Source organism: Corvus kubaryi, unplaced genomic scaffold (assembly GCF_017639235.1).
Source record: "Corvus kubaryi isolate FWS band 111438036 unplaced genomic scaffold, C.kubaryi_AGA036_p1.0 37262, whole genome shotgun sequence".
NCBI lineage: Eukaryota > Metazoa > Chordata > Aves > Passeriformes > Corvidae > Corvus > Corvus kubaryi.
The window spans coordinates 815,733-831,227 of record NW_024581078.1 but is presented as its reverse complement, the minus strand read 5'-3'; the positions used below and the strand labels follow the sequence as shown (position 1 = coordinate 831,227).

At 54.9% G+C, this 15,495-nt stretch overlaps 1 protein-coding gene across 1 annotated transcript; it reads right to left on the bottom strand.

The window, feature by feature from the left end:
* Nucleotides 1-4,869: 4,869 nt before the first annotated feature.
* On the bottom strand, nucleotides 4,870-14,672 carry TIMM44 (translocase of inner mitochondrial membrane 44). Its single transcript, XM_042024395.1, has 12 exons — nucleotides 14,540-14,672; nucleotides 13,927-14,097; nucleotides 13,401-13,481; nucleotides 12,798-12,947; nucleotides 12,271-12,410; nucleotides 11,557-11,642; nucleotides 10,520-10,612; nucleotides 10,094-10,218; nucleotides 9,139-9,189; nucleotides 8,134-8,223; nucleotides 6,475-6,585; nucleotides 4,870-5,410 (listed from the first exon to the last, which is right to left on the bottom strand). The coding sequence occupies exons 2-12, from the start codon at nucleotides 14,008-14,010 to the stop codon at nucleotides 5,291-5,293; spliced, it is 1,131 nt and encodes a 376-aa protein (XP_041880329.1). The 5' UTR covers nucleotides 14,011-14,097; nucleotides 14,540-14,672; the 3' UTR covers nucleotides 4,870-5,290.
* Between the last annotated feature and the right edge of the window lie 823 nt (nucleotides 14,673-15,495).

Genomic DNA, 15,495 nt, shown 5'->3' with positions numbered 1-15,495 from the left:
GATGTGATACCCTGGGGGGATTTCAGGGATGTGGTACCCCGGGGGTGCAGTGGCTGCGCTGTCGTGTGGGGGGGATGCCGAGGAGTGTGGTGGGGAGGTGACAGCACAGGGCCCTGGGAGCAGGGGCAGGGGGCTGCAGTGGGTGTGGTCCTGCAGGAGGACCCTGGGGATGCAGGGAGGAGCAGTGCCATGGGAATGCTGTGGAAATACGGGATTGGGGGGGGTCAAGGTGGCTGCAGGGGCATCCATGGAAATGACCCTGGGGATGTGGGGGACAGGACCGGCCATGGGGGTGCCGGGAAGGGGACACAGCCATGGAGCAGAGCCATGCTGGGACAGGCAGGAGGGATCCAGGCCCCACGGGATTTTTTGGCCAAGATCCCTGTCAAATGCCAGCTTGGAATTCCAGCATCGCTGCTGCTTGTGCTCAGCATCCCGCTCTTCCCATCCTGCTCATCCCATCCCGCTCACCCCATCCTGGGGATCTCTGGGACACCCCTGGGCCCAGCACAGGGTGACAGCAGGGACAGGACCGTGGTGATGGAGCTGCTGCTCCTCTCCAGCCAGGAGCTTCCAGCACACCTTCAGAGCATCCCTGCAGCCAAGCACATCCCTGCTGCTGCACCATTCCTGCCTGGATCCATCCCTCTGGAGCGCTGCCTTCCCGCACACCCCCGGGGCAGAGCAGGGTGTGACCGTGTTTCCCCTGCAGCCCTTGTCCCCAGTCCCTCTCCAGCTCCTCTGGAGCCCCTTCGGACCCTGCAAGGGGCTCTGAGCTCTCCCTGGATCCTTCCTTTCTCCAGCTGGACACCCCCAGCTCTCCCAGCCTGGCTCCAGAGCAGAGATGCCCCATCCCACATGGAATCATTTCAGCCGGAGATGGGAAGAGGTGCCCGTTGGTGGGGCACAGACCTTGGAATCAACGGGATGCTGGGAGCAAGGATAAGCTCTGCCAGGGCTCTCGCCTGACATTCCATAGAAAAATCCACTATTCCCTTAAAATGATCAGCCCTTGCTGTGGGCACAGCCCGAGGAGGCTGATAGGAGAAAAAAAGGGGGAAAAAACGCCTGGAAAAGTGTTGCTGTGCACGGCTTCGGTGTCTCCATGGCTACGGGAGCTCGTGGCAGACGTTCCCGAGGAACTCAGACGTGCCGGTGCCAATGGAGACCGCGGGGCTCATCCCCGCCAGGGCAGGTCCCACTCACATCCCATGGGATCAAAACAAACGCCGAAAGGAGAGATCCCATCCCACGGCCGGCTGGGCGGGCGGGGAGCCGCGAGTCCAGCGCCCGGCTCGTGTTCCCGGGAAAGCCGAGCCCGTGATCCCGGGGAAACCTGGGCGTGTGGGGAAGGTCTGGGCAGCCACTGCGTGGTCACAGCTCCCGCTGCAATCAGAGCTTGTCAGGATGTTCGGATCCATCCTTTCCAGGAGCAAACCTTGCCGGCAGAAAGGATCCATCAAAATCACGGCGGATTTTCAGGGTATTTTAAGAAAATGGTTTCACGAAGTTTCTGCTGCATTTGCGTTTGAAAAGGGAGGTATTTTTGGAAGTTATTCCTTTCCCATTTCAAATCTATGTAAATCCTGTCAGATAGTCCCAGTTCCCAATTAGCAGCACTGCAGCAGCCGAGGGAAAATGAATTAAAGCTGTTTAAAAAGCACCTCAGCTGAAAACATCCCAGGGAAAGGCAGGATCGAGATCAAGGACAGAACAAAATCAATGGATCCATCCCTTAACCCGTGCTCATTTCCCTGTCGAGGGCTGTTTCGAAATCCATCCGTGCCAAACCGCCCTGGAAGCAGGATGGCTTTTAAGGGATAGCACAGAAGTGCCGGATCCCATCTCCCCGTGGGACTCCCGGTGTTTTCCAGCCCTGCCCTCCGCTGCCGGGACATCCCCGAGAGCCCCCCCAAAGCTTTGTGTGCCTGGTCGGTGACAGCCACGGGCTGGTGGCGTGTCCCGGCTGCTCCGGCCCCTCTGGAGCGCGGATGCTGTGTCAGGATCCTTCTCCTGTTGGGCGGCTGCCTCCAGACACTCCCGCGGGGATGTTTGGAAGCTCTTTCCCTCTGGAAAGGAAATTGCTGCTGGACTCGGCAGCTGCTGCCCAGCCCGGCCCGGCTGGGGCCGCGGAGCTTTGCCAGCGCTGCTCCAGGTCCCCGCGCTGCTCGCGGCTCCTGCCGAGGCCACGGCGGAATCGCAGCGGTGACTCCGCACTTCAGGGGCGGAACCAGGGAATCAGGGAGTGGGTCGGGTTGGAAGGACCTTAAAGCCCATCCAGTCCCACTCCCTTCCCACTTTCCAGTATCCCAGCTTGCTCCAAGCCCCTTCCAACACTTGGACACCTCCAGGGATGGGGCAGCCACAGGCAGAACCTTCCCAAGTGGAATTTCCTCCCCGTGCTCCATGGGAGAGTGTGGGGGGAAGTGTTATCCAAGCCTTCGCCTTAATTAAGCTTTATTTATTTATTGTAGCTGGGAGGAACAGTCAGAGCCAGAAGAATCCCACACCCCTCAGTAACTCATCCCTCCACCGAGCCTGACAAAGCCCCCGCTCCCTCCAGCAGCTCCAGGGAGAACTCGCAGCTCTTGGAGCTGATCTGATACAGGGCAAGAATCATTTTGGAATCATTCACCACAAAAAAAAACATCTCAGAGGCTTTGGCAGAGGAGCTGAGCTCTGGAGAGGCAGCACAGGAGCTGCTGCTCCATGGATCTGTCCCAGCTCCCTTCCCAGATGAAAAACACCTCATTCAAAAAAACCTCCCCCTCTAATGAATTGTTCTTGAACGAGGTTGGTGCTCCGGGCTTGGCACAGCTCGTCCCCCGGAGCCGTCGTTTGGCAGGAATGTTTTGTGTGCTGAAGGCTGGAAAGAAGAGCCCCGGTGCCAGAAAGGCCCAGGGAGGACAATTCCACCTGGCAGCAGGGGCTGCATCCCTAAAAAATGCAATGGAGGGAGGAACAGAGGAACAAGGAGCACTGAGGGATCACTGGGGATGTGCTCAGAGCCATCCTGATCATCACATTCCACCCAAATCCAGCTCCAAACTGGGAACTGCCTGAACAAAACCCCCAGGGCAGTTTGTCCGAAGTCCAGCACCGCAGGATCCGGGGGGCAGAGCCCCGAGGGCCTCGGGATAACAGCGTGGGATGGCCCAGCCTTCCCAAGGAGCTGTGGAACCACAGAACCATGGAATGGGCTGGGCTCAGCCAAAAACATTCCAACCCTTCCCTGGAGGGTGGGGAGGCCCTGGAGTGGAATTGCCAGAGCAGCCGTGGCTGCCCCTGGATCCCCGGCAGTGCCCAAGGCCAGGCTGGAGCAGCCTGGGAAGGTGTTGGGGATGTGGGGGCTCCGAGCCCCCCACGCCAGGATGGGAACAGCCCACGGAATGTCAGAGCCTGGCAGGGAGCAGCTCTGAGTCACCATCCCACCATCCCCATTCCCATGGCAACCCCGCTTACCTTGGAGACATCCCGGGGAGGGAGCCACGGGCAGGGCTGGCAGCGCCCAGCACCCGGCATCGTGCGATCAGCAGGGCTGGGAAAAGCCTGCAAGGCCACCAAGTGCCACATCCCCGTGGATTTCAAACCCCTCCAGGGACGGTGACTGGGCCAGGCCTTTACAACAATTCCTCTCCATGAAGGAATTTTTCCAATATCCAACCTGAGCCTTCCCTGGTGCAACTCGAGGCCGTTCCCTCTCCTCCTGTCCCTGCTCCCTGGCAGCAGAGCCCGACCCCCCCGGCTGCCCCCTCCTGTCAGGGACTTGTGCAGAGCCACAAGGTCCCCCCTGAGCCTCCTTTGCTCCAGGCTGAGCCCCTTTCCCAGCTCCCTCAGCCCCTCCTGGGTTCCCTTCCCTGGACTCCTCCCTCCCTGGCCTTTCCCAGCATCCCAGCCCCTCATCCCAGCCTGGAACATTCCCTGGGGTGGTTGTGACCCCAGGAACCACATCCCACCCTCAGCCTGCCCTGAATGTGGAATCCCCACACTCTGGGAATGTTCCAAGGGCTGCCTCTGCTGCTGGATTTGTCACATTCCAAGGAAAATGTCTCACCCTGGGCTGTGGGAAGGTCCCAGGGATGTTCAGAGCTCCGGACACTCGAAGAGAAGGAGGAACTGCAATTATTCTCTTTAATCACGGTGGCACGGCAGAGCTGTCCTGCCTCCCCCTCAGCACCACAGCAATCCTCGGATTTCCTCTTCCAAACCTTTTCCCACCCTCGTTTTCCATGGACAGGGGGCAGGTGGTGCCCCCAAACACCTCCAGGAGAATCCCAAACCCTGCAGTTCCTGCTCCCCTCAGACATTCCCCCAGCTCCTCCTCCTCCCCACAGGAAGAAGCTCGGGAAGGAGGGTCCCAAACCCCACTGAACGCTGCCGCTGGAACCTGAATTCGGGGGATTTTTTTCATGATTTGGGATTTTCAAACCCTGTTTTTTAGGTTGGGCCTGGAAGGGGATTTCACCCCATGCTCCAGCAGCAAACTGGGAGGTTTCTGCTCCTGGACCCAGGATTTGTGCAGGGATGAGGAGCACACAAGCCCAGAGAGCTGTGCAAGGAGCACAGCTTTCCTCCTGGGAATGAGATGGGATGGAACAGAAAAATCCAGGGTTTCCAAAGCAGCCCCACTCCTCAGACATTCCAGCTGCTCCTCCTCTCCTGCCCCACACCCTCCACCCTCCCCACCAGCCCAAGGGATGCACTTGTGGCTCTCTGTGGCCAGAACCAACAATGCTCCCCCTGCTGAGCTGTGGGTATCCAAACCTTACCCCTGGATATTCAAACATCACCCCCATCCCATCCCATCCCATCCCATCCCATCCCATCCCATCCCATCCCATCCCATCCCCAACCTGAGCTTCCAACACCTCCATGTGCAAAGTCCTGGCTGTATTTGGTTTGGGAAAGTGCAAGACACGGTGGGGACACAAGGCTGGAGCTCGGACAGGAGATTGGCAGCCAAGAGCCCCTCCAAGGCCTTTCCCGGGATCTCTGAGGATGCCAGCAGCTGGGAATGAGGGCTCTCTGTGATTCCCAGCTGGCTGGGAGCACTGGGAAGCACCCAGGAGCCTCCTTGAGGCACGAGGGAAGAAGCAGCAGCAGAGCTGCTCGTGTCACACATTCACGCTGAGCCCCCCGAGCAGGGGGTCACCCCCACTCCTCAGGGACTGGGATAACCGGGAGCCTGCTCTCCCAAAAATCCCAGCCTGGCCTGCTCCCCGTGGAGGCTGGGGCGAGTTCCGGGCTGGAGCTGCTTCCAGAGGGGGGGAAGGGCCCGGCCCAGCCCTGCTCAGAGGACCTGCTCCGTGCTGGAGGAAGAAATGTCCAGGAGCCTCCAGGCCATGTAGGGGTTGAGCTCGTCCTGGTCCCTGCACAGGGCCCACACGTAGAGCATCCGCAGAACCTTGTCCTGCCGGGAAAATCCCGCAGTTAGAGGGGCACGGACACGCTGCCCTGGCGGGGCTGGGATGAGGTGACCTTTAAGGTCCTTCCAACACCGGAATCCTGTGGATTTGAGGGTCCCCTGTCCCTAAAACTCCCCGTGTTCAATATTCCAGCGGCGGCTCAGCACTTCCACCCAACCCCGGGCACTTGACTAAAGCTGAGGTTTGGGTTCCACTGGAGAATTTTAATGCCTCTCCCTGATTTATTGCGGCTCCAGAGGAATCCGACAGCAAACAGACTTTGATATCCTGTTCAATAATTATCCCATCAATATTTATCTCCCAGGAATGCAGGAATTCAGTGCAGGGAATCACTGGATCAGCTGTTCCTGCCCTGGTTGTGAATCAGCCCAGGCGGGCCCCATCATTCAGATGAATCCCATTTTTCCAGCCTGGACTAAAGGCCAGGGTTGCAAAAGCCAGTATTTGTTAAATGCCCTTATTAATTCCAAGCAAAATGTGCTGGGAAGTGCCAGCACTGTCCCCATGTCCCTGTGAAGTGTCCCTGAGCTACTGAGGCACAGGACAGACTGGAGCTGCCTGGAGAGAGACACTTGGGAATAAAGGAGCTCCAGGAACCTCCTCCAGCGGCTGCCACGAACTCTGGGAACAGGGAATTCCATGGGCCAGGCTCAGCCTGGAATCACCCAGGAAGGAACAGCCCCAACCACAGCCAAGGGCATTCCAGGAGGTGCCAGGGGTTTGCTCCACAAACCATTCCCTGTCCTGTTCCCGAAGCACCACACACAGCCTGAGCTGCAGCCGGGCGTGGGAGTTCCCTGTGGGATTTCCAGGGAATGAAGGCATCGTTCCGTGTCAGTGTGGGGAGCTAAAAACGCGGATTTGGGGATTTTTTCACTCAGTGACTCAACTCTGCTCCCACCCTGTTTGCCAGAGGGCTCTGCTCTCCCAGAATGGGGAAGGAAAACCCAGCAGGGTGAGGTGGGAATGGGATGGAGCTGGAGCTGCAGTGGGAGATCCCAAACCCCAAACACGTCCCAGACCCCAAACATGTCCAGGCCCCACTCACCGGGTCCCCTTCCACCACCTCCCCTTTGTGGTTCTTGATCACCATCACCACCTGGGCCTGGAAGGTGATGATCAGCACTGGTCCCTGCTCCATCATCTTCCCCATGGCCAGCTGCAAGGACAGAGAATTCCATGGAAAACAGCCCATTCCTGCAGGTTCACAGAAGAGCACCCAGAGTTTCCCACCTCCCCCAGGGCTGGACAGTCCCAGCTCCCCCAGAGCTCCTCTGGCTGCTCAGCCACATCAATTCTGTGGTTCAGGTATGATGGAAAAGCTGTTCCCCAAAAAACTTCCCATTAAAAAATGCCTGGGAACCTTCAAAGCTTTCCCCAAACTGTTGTGAATTTTTTCGTTACTTTCCCAAGTCCATAAATCTGGGAAATGGGAACAAGCTCTGCTCCGTTATTTCCAATTAGAAAGCAAGAATAAAGGACCCCCTGCTCTCCAAAACTGGAGTTTTCTGAAGGAAATGCTTGGAATCCTGAGCTGGAAGGGACCCACAAGGATCAAATGGAGCCTTTTCTCCTGATTTTACATCAGTTTTTGCCAGGAAATTGTTCTGAACCAGACAAAAACTGTACCACAAAGACTCCGAGGTGAGCACCTTCTGTTTGCCAGGATTTTTCTCCTCTGTTCCCATTCCATTAAATATTTAAAGGCCTCATTCACCGGAATGCAAGAGGAGTGGAAATTCAGCTTTTTCCTTCTAAAAACCCAGAATTCTCTTCCTGCCCTCTGTGGGAAACCTTTTGCATCCCCTTTCTGTGGGAATGCAGGATGCCAGGGAATGCTTTGTTGCTCTCCAGCTCCGGAATTCCTGGCTGTGCTGCCCCCAAAAGGAATCACAGGGACTGGGGACAGCGGGATTTTCCTCTTTCGAAATGTTCGCACAGATTCTGTTTTATCCCCTCATAAAGGAAGCAGCACCAGGATGGGCACAAGGCTGGGCCGTGTCACAAAGGAATACATTTATTTATAGGCAGATTTTCCTGCTCCCTGAGGCAATCTCAGCAGCTCTGCAACGTTCCTGTGCCTGATCCCAGGGAAACCAGCTCCCATCCCAGTCCTGGAGCTGGCTGGACTCACTCAATCCAGCCAAATAAAAATCAGTTTTCCACCCAAATCCAACCCCAGCCCGATTTCCGAGATATTTTAGATGCCATCAATGATCCCACAACATCCATCTGCCTGTGGGGTTCCAGGAGGAGCAGGAATGTCCCTGATCAGTGCATCCCTCCCAAACTTCCCACTGGGATTATTTCTCAGTGCTGGGATCCCTGGAATCTCCCCAAGCAGGTCAGGATGGGGGAGCTGATCTTGATGCCGGAATGAGGTGACAGAATTCCTGTCATTCCCTAAGTGGGGCAGGAACAGCTCCAGCTCCTCCACAAAGGGACCTGGAGAGCACCTGGAACTTGGCTGAGTCATCCCAGAATCCCTGGTTTGGGTGGGAAGGAGCTTAAAGCTCATGCAAGAGTGGGATTTTCCCTCTGGGAGCAGAAATGCCAAACCCCAGAGTTCAAACCCAGCAGGCAGAGCAAAGAAGGTTGGACTCGATGATCCTGGAGGATTTTTCCAACCTTAATGATTCTGAAAATCCCCTCCAGAGCCCATTGGTTTAATTCCTCCCCCAAAGGAGATCCTGGACAGGGAACTCACGTCGATGTTGTCGATGTCCAGGATCCTGGAATGGAACTGGAGCCCCAAGGCCTTGGCCTGCTGGATGGGATGGGCCAGCTGGCTGTAGGTCTGAGGGAAGAACAAACTTGGGTTGGGAATTGTTTGGAATTGTTCTGCCACAAAAAGAAAAGGGAATTTCTGCTTGGAGAGAGCCACCAAAAAAACCCCACGAGAAAAAAAGCCCCATTTTTATAAATGTGCTGAAGGAAGGGATCAAAGAACTGCAGCAAATGCTTTGGGATTCACCAAATTCCCACTAAAAATCCCACTTTTCCTGGGCAGAACGTGAGGACCTGAGAGCACCTGAGAGCTGAGGGACTCACAACTGGACTGAACAGCAGAAACAGGGAAAACCAGGGAAAACCAGGGAGTTTAGTGACCAGAATCACCAGCTCAACACCTGTGGGATCCCTTAAGAGGCTTTATCACCTGGATTCTCAGGGATAGGATTCCCATTTCCTCCCCTGGCTTATCTGACTGATTATTCTCAACTCAGGAGCTTCATTTCCAATTCCAGCTGCCTGGGAAATGTTTGGTTTTGGTCTCACAAACTGCAGGGAGGCTGCTGCTTCCCTCCAGAGCAATCCTGAGGTGTCATTCCCTCGGTTGCTGGAAGCAGGGAAGGTTCTTTGCTTTCAGACTGGATTATTGGTAGAAAAAATGCTCATCAGGATTTATTAAATAGAAAAAATTGCCTCTCCAAGCCCTCTGGTGGTGGGGAACAGCACAGGGAACTCACGTGGAGAAATTCAGCTCCTGAACAGAGGAACAGAATTATTTTGGACTTTACAGCACAATAACTTTGGAGGAATGAAGACCCAAATAAAAGCCCCCCAACACTGTCAGGAAAGGCTCTGCTTCCAGGAAGTCCCTGAATTCCAACCAACTCAAATTCACAGTTTGCAAGGCAAAACCCCCTCAAAATAACCCCATTTCCAAGGGAGAATCCCAGGCTTTGGGGCCGCTCCTGGGAGCTTCACTCACCGCCTCATAGCACCAGTCCTTGAGGATGTCGAGCTCCCCGGAGATCAGAGCCTGAGGAGGAAACCAAACAGAGCCTTTTAAAGCTCCTCCTGTATCCAAGTGGGACCAACCAGCCCTTCCAGCAGCAGAACACCTCAGATCCCACATTCTGTGGGACTCTGGGGGGAAACTGGGAGCTGCAAAGGGGAACAGCAAAAAGGATTTCTATCAAAACACAGGAGCTGAGGCCAAGGGACATAAAGCTTTGGATAATTAAACTCTCCCGAAGCTTCCAGCCAAACCTTCCTGTTAAATCTTCCTGTTACACCTGCCAGGGAGCCAGCAGAGTTCCCAGGGCTCAGAAATCCTCAGATCAAACAGGAGCAGGAGCAGAGCTGCAACTTTCCACACTGAAGAATTCAGGGCACAGAAGGAACAGAAGAATCCCTCGTTTGGGATCCTTCGTTTGGGATCCCAGTCTCTCCTGAGTCCCTCAGAACAATTCCTGCTCTATTTCAAATCCCAGGTTCCCTCTGTCTTCCCCGTTGCAGTGACAGGGACCTACACCCATTTACAGTCACATCTCTCATCACTCTGAGTCCTTAAAAACATCAAATTCCAAACACTTCCATGACCACTGAACCTTCTGTCACGGCCTGCTCCTGTTCCCAAACCCCAGATCAGTAGCCAGGAGCACATCCCAAATCCCTTCCCTTATCCCTCTGCTGTCCCCATTTGCTCACCCCTCTCCCTCTGATCCCACCTCATTTGTTGTTCTCCAGGCCAGAACAATCATTTATTATCTCATGGTTTGAACCCAAATGTGGGATCCGATTCCTTTCCCAAGGTTCTGTGCAGAGCTGGAGAAGCAAATCCTGCCCCAACTTTTGATTTTAGCAATGGGAAAGTAAAAAAAAACAACCTTCCATGGGATAATAAAGGGAAAAATGCAGGGAAGAAATGGATCCTGTGTCACCTCGAGGACGTTGGGGATGATGTCCCGCTCGCACTGCTTCAGGAAGCGATCCTTGTCAAAGGATGGATCCACCTTGAGGATCTCCGTCAACACCTCGGACATTTCCGTCTTGGAGAACAATCCCCCTGGAAAAACAGCTCAGTGGGGGGGTGCCACAGCCACCAGCACCGGGAGACAGGAACAGCCCTCTGGCTACCGAGCAGAGCAAGAGTCACCCTGGGAACAACTCCAGCCTTGAAGTCAAACCTGGGATTTCTCCCGCCCAAGGACTGTCCTCCCACCCATCCCCCGGTAACGATCCATGCAAAACCCGGCAAAGCTCGGGAATGTGCCCCAGCGTGGCAGCAGCAGCACGGGAGGAGCAGCAGTGCCAGCAGCAGGAGCAGAGCCAGGGGCTCTGGGAGGAGCCCTGGGATGTGCCTGTACCGATGAGGTCGGTGACGCGGTCGGTGACGGCGCGGGACGCTCGGATGAAGGCGTTGTCACTCTCGTCGTACTTCATCTTCATCTCAAAGAACCCTGGAACGGGAGCAGAGAGCTCAGAGCCCTCCCAGCTCACCCTGAGCCAGGCAATAACCTGCAGCATCCACCCTCTCCTCAATCCCTTTCCTCAGCACCAGCTGTGAGTTGGTTTTCTCCCCACTTTTCTCGCCACTTTTCTCCCCGTTTTTCTCCCGGTTTTCCTGCAACGTTCTGATCTCTCAGGAACTTTTCCTCTGCTGTCACTCTGGATTTAACACCTCCTGGAAGGGTATTTATCCAGTGGAATGAGGAACTTCAGGACTGGGCTCACTTAGAGCAGGGCTGCTCCAGCTGGTGGAGCCCCATCCCTGGAGGTGGCACCCAGGGCTCTGGGGGTGGCAAGGTAGGCATCGGGCACAGCTTGGACTCGATGGTCCTGAAGGGCTTTTCCAACCTAAATTCTGGGATTCTGGGATTGTTTTCAGGGCACTCCCACTAGAAACAGCCTCAGATGATATCAAAGATCAGCTTTACAGTACAAAAAGATCACAGGATTTTTTTTTTTTAAAAACCTTTCACCTGTTTGGAAGTTGTGTTAAAGTCCCTCGATTTTTAAGGATTTCCCTGGTTTTAAGCTCTAGCTCAGGAGGAGCAGAGCTGCCTTCCCTGTCCCTGGTGCCAGAACAAAGCCAGGGAGGGAAAAGCAGGAAACCCACGAGCTCAGTTCCCTCTGAGCAGGGTTTGGAGCCCTGGAGCTGGGAGCGCTCCCAGCAAAGCCCGGCTGCAGGAGGGGCCGGAGCACAGATGGAGCAGCCTGGAGAAGCTGCAGGGCTGTCGGCTCTGCCTCCCTCCCTTCACAGCACTCCCAGCACCAGCTCCAACCCCACAGAAAAAGGTGGGAATTTGTGATTTGCATTCTGTCGAGGCTGGAGGCACAGATGGAAGCAGATCCAGGCAGGAAGGGCTGGGAAAGGAACGTGCTGCTCCCTCCGAGCACTCACTGTTGAAAACCACGTTGTTGTCCTTGAAATCTTTCCACTGCTGGTACCACTTGGAGTCTTTATGCAGCACCATGCCCATGGCCTCCCTAGAGAAGGCAGAAAACAGGGATAAAACGCAGATATTTGGGAAAAATTAACTGGTAACAAATACAGACAACACCCTGAGGAATATCCCTGCAGCACTCGGCATCACTGAGGCTGAGACAGCACATAAATGATGAGCTCAATTACAGGATAAATTATAGCCTCATCAATTATAAAATAAATTGTGGCCCCGTAAATTATAGCCCCATAAATGATCCACCAGATAAATAAAACACCAGACAAATAAAAAACCAGATAAATAAAACATCAGATAAACAAAACTCCAGATAAATAAAGCACCAGACAAATAAAACTCGACTCAGAGGATCAAAGCAGCACACGAAAAAGCCTTAGTCCTGCCCAGCCTAACTCAGCAGCAAGAAGTTAAAACTGAGCACAAAACAAAGCGCAGCTCAGAATTTCACCTCTGAACATTAAATCTCAACTTCAGAATTGGAAGTTCCCAGTTCCAGCACGGGAAGATTCGGGATCATCAACTCCTGCTGGGAATGCGCTCCCAGACCCAGCTGCTCCCACCCCACAGCTCCTGGATTTTAATCCCTGACCTGTTTCGAAGTTTTCCATCAAATTACACCTGGAAATATCCCCCCCAGAGGATCCCACACGTACTCATTGGCTTCAAACACTCGCTGCTCTTTAATCCTCTCTCCGGAATATTCCGTCCGTTTCCGGAGCCGCTCCGGGCGTCTGTAGGGCCCAGTTTGTCCCAAAACACTCTCATCTATTTCCTTCTTCACAGTTTCTACTCCCTGCAAGGCAAACAGCCCTGTTAGTGTGGATTTCCTGCTCCCCCAGAAGCTGAAAATCCCTCCTGTGATGGTTTGGGAGAGCAAAAGGCCCTGGGCATTGCCAGGGATGGGGCAGCCACAGCTCGACAACAAAACACTGGATATTTTCTGCATTTCCTGCAAAAAGAGGGATTCAAAGAAGCTCAAATCCCACTGGAGAGAGACATTTCCCCCCCCGCTGCAGGCAGCTCCGCTCTGCCAGGCTCGCACCTCCCAGGCAGCGCCAGACCCGCAGTCCCGGCTGCCAGGGCTGCCCGTGGGAGGCGGCTGCTGCATTTCCCACCCAGGCTCCCCACGGAGCCAGTCCCGAGGCTCTGGGTGCCGCGGGAGCCCCGGGAGGATCGGCACCTGCGAGATGGCTTTGAAGGCTGCAGTCCTGCCCAGCTTCTCCCCTCCCCTGGTCACCGACTCCGCCGACTGCTTGGCCGTTTTGGCCGCTTCCTCCACCCCTTCCTTGATCTTCCTGCCCAGGTCGCTTTTGCTGACCTCATCCAAACTCTGCAAGGGAAACCAGGAAAGGTCATTCCAGCTCCATCCCTCGGCCCCAGTTCCTCTCCAGCTCTCCTGGAGCTCCTTTAGGCCCTGGAAAGGGCTCTGAGCTCTCCCTGGAGCTTCTCTTCTCAGCCCCAGCTCTCCCCAGAAGGGATCCAGCCCTTGGAGCATCTCCACGGGCCCCTCTGGACTCTCTCCAGCAGCTCCACATCCTCATTTTAGGCTCCCAGGGCTGCAGGTGGGGTCTCTCTTTTCTCCATCCCCCAAATCCCAGAGGAATCCCCGGGCTGGGCCTCCTCTGACCACACTCAATCCATTACCCTGTCAATGCCTCTGCTTTTAAAAGCTCCAGGGTCCGAATCACCTCTGGAATAGCAGCACCTGCCACCAATAATGACAATTCCAGCCCCCCCAAAAGTCCAACGGAAGCAGAGCTGCCCTAAGGAAATGTCCTTTTACCTCTTTAACCGTCCCTGTTATTTCTCCAAGTTTCTTTTTAATCACTTCTGAGGTCTTCACTGTTTCAGATTCAATGGTTTTCTGGGGAAAAAAAACATTAATCAAGAGACAGAGAATACTCAGACCCAGCTTGGATGGAGCACAATCCATTAAGGCTGGAATCGAGGGCGAAAAAAGCGACATTTCAGGAGCTCATTGCCTGAGTCAGCAGCAGCTCAGCCTTGCAAATGATGATGTTCAGAGCTCTCTGAACAACACAAAAGAAACAGTCGATGTTCAATTTAATGCCCCATTATTTGATCTGCTCAGAAATGCAGCCAAGTGTCTGCTGGAAAGATTTTCCACTAAAAAAAAACAAAAACCCAACCCCAAAACATTCCAACAAATAAATATTCCAAGGCATCCATTTAGCACCGAATGCTTCCAGCCAAGCAGAACTTCTCCTGAACAGTTCAGCTGCGGATTGAAATTTACACTCAGAGCAGTAAAAGCTCAGGGACTGGGCAATAAACCAGGGAACACTCACATATTTCCTCCTTGCTTCCCGAAGTGCATCTGATTCCTCCAGCTTTTTAGCTTCATCCCGGAATTTTTTAATACTTTCCTTCATCTCTTTGTTTTTGGCCAATTCCTGTTTGATGTTCTCCACAAAACCTGATATGAATCCCTTCCTTCCTCCTGAGGAGTAGCATCTGGACTGGAGAAAACCATTCCATGTTGGAGAATCCCAAGGAATTCAAGCAAACAGGAGTCACATAACACAAGCTTCAAAGGCAGGAGGTTGACTGACCAGAGGGAATCATTGGGTCACTCTCATAACACGTGGAAAACACGGAGCTGCCTTGGAAAAGCAGCAGCTGATCCTTGAAACAGCCACATGTGCAATGCATTCCATGGAATCCCAGGATGGACAGGGTCGAAGGGACCTTAAATCCCACCCAACTCCACCTTCCACTATCCCAGGGTGCTCCGAGCCCCGTCCAACCTCAGCTACCCCAAAATCCCTTGAGTTCCACTCAAAAAGTGGAAATCTCCTGCCTAAAACTGGTGTTTCCCAGAGCCACATCCACATCCAGCTCAGGACTCTGCTGGGAAAACACTTTGGGGGTGGAAATGGAATAAATTCAGGTGGGACCAACCTGGGAGGTGCCCAGGGCAGGGCTGCTGATCCTGTACAGGGCACTCCTGGGGAAGGCAGGGATGGGATAACGCCTGGAAAAGAGCCACAGGCCACTGAGGAGACATTTCTGCAAGGAAAACAGCACAGGAGGAGCTCAGGGAACCATCCAAGAGCTCCCAGCACCTGGGTTTGGGACAGCAGCGATGCACAAATCCATCCAGGAGCTGAAACATGAGAAGCACATGGATTTTTCTGGGGAAACGCTTCCAAACACAATTTTTTCCCAGCTCTGGAGGAAACCCAGGACCCCTCTGAGTGTTTGTGCTGCCCCAAGACACAGGGCAGGAAAGATCTGCTGGATCCCAGAACAATCCCCGTCCGGTTCTGCTGCCCCTGCCCAGGTCCAGCCTGCGAGTCCCCGCGCGGGAAGGGGGCATTGCTGAGCCCGGGGCTTGCAGCAGGTGAGAATCAGGGAAAATCCCACCTCCACACCTTCAAAATCTGTATTCGAGCCCCGGGGCAGGAGCCAAGGACCGAACCAGGGCAGCTCCCGACCAAAGGCACAAATCGAGCAGAAATCGCCAATGCCCCGCTTAACTTTGGGCACAAAGGACTCGTCCAAGCCCCTCACGCTACGAGCGGGAGTTAAAGGAGACGCTCCGTGCGCAGCTCACGGCAAAATCGCCCTTAAGTGAACCCCGAGAGAGGCTCCGGGAGCAGCTCGGGGCACGGCCGGCTCCGGGAGCAGCTCCGGGAGCAGCTCGGGGCACGGCCGGCTCCGGGAGCAGTTCCGGGAACAGCTCGGGAGCAGCTCGGGGCACGGCGGCTCCGGGAACAGCTCCGGGAACAGCTCGGGAGCAGCTCGGGGCACGGCGGCTCCGGGAACAGCTCCGGGAACAGCTCGGGAGCAGCTCGGGGCACGGCCGGCTCCGGGAACAGCTCCGGGAACAGCTCGGGAGCAGCTCGGGGCACGGC

What these genes read in the sequence shown, in the direction of transcription:
- TIMM44 (XM_042024395.1), bottom strand. Translation starts at nt 14,010, where the DNA reads ATGAAGGAAAGTATTAAAAAATTCCGGGATGAAGCTAAAAAGCTGGAG. An exon ending in CAACAACGTGGTTTTCAACA is followed by an intron (nt 10,613 to 11,556) that starts GTGAGTGCTCGG and finishes CTCCCGTTCCAG; the next exon opens with GGTTCTTTGAGATGAAGATG. An exon ending in TGGACATCGACAACATCGAC is followed by an intron (nt 6,586 to 8,133) that starts GTGAGTTCCCTG and finishes CTGTCCTTGCAG; the next exon opens with CTGGCCATGGGGAAGATGAT.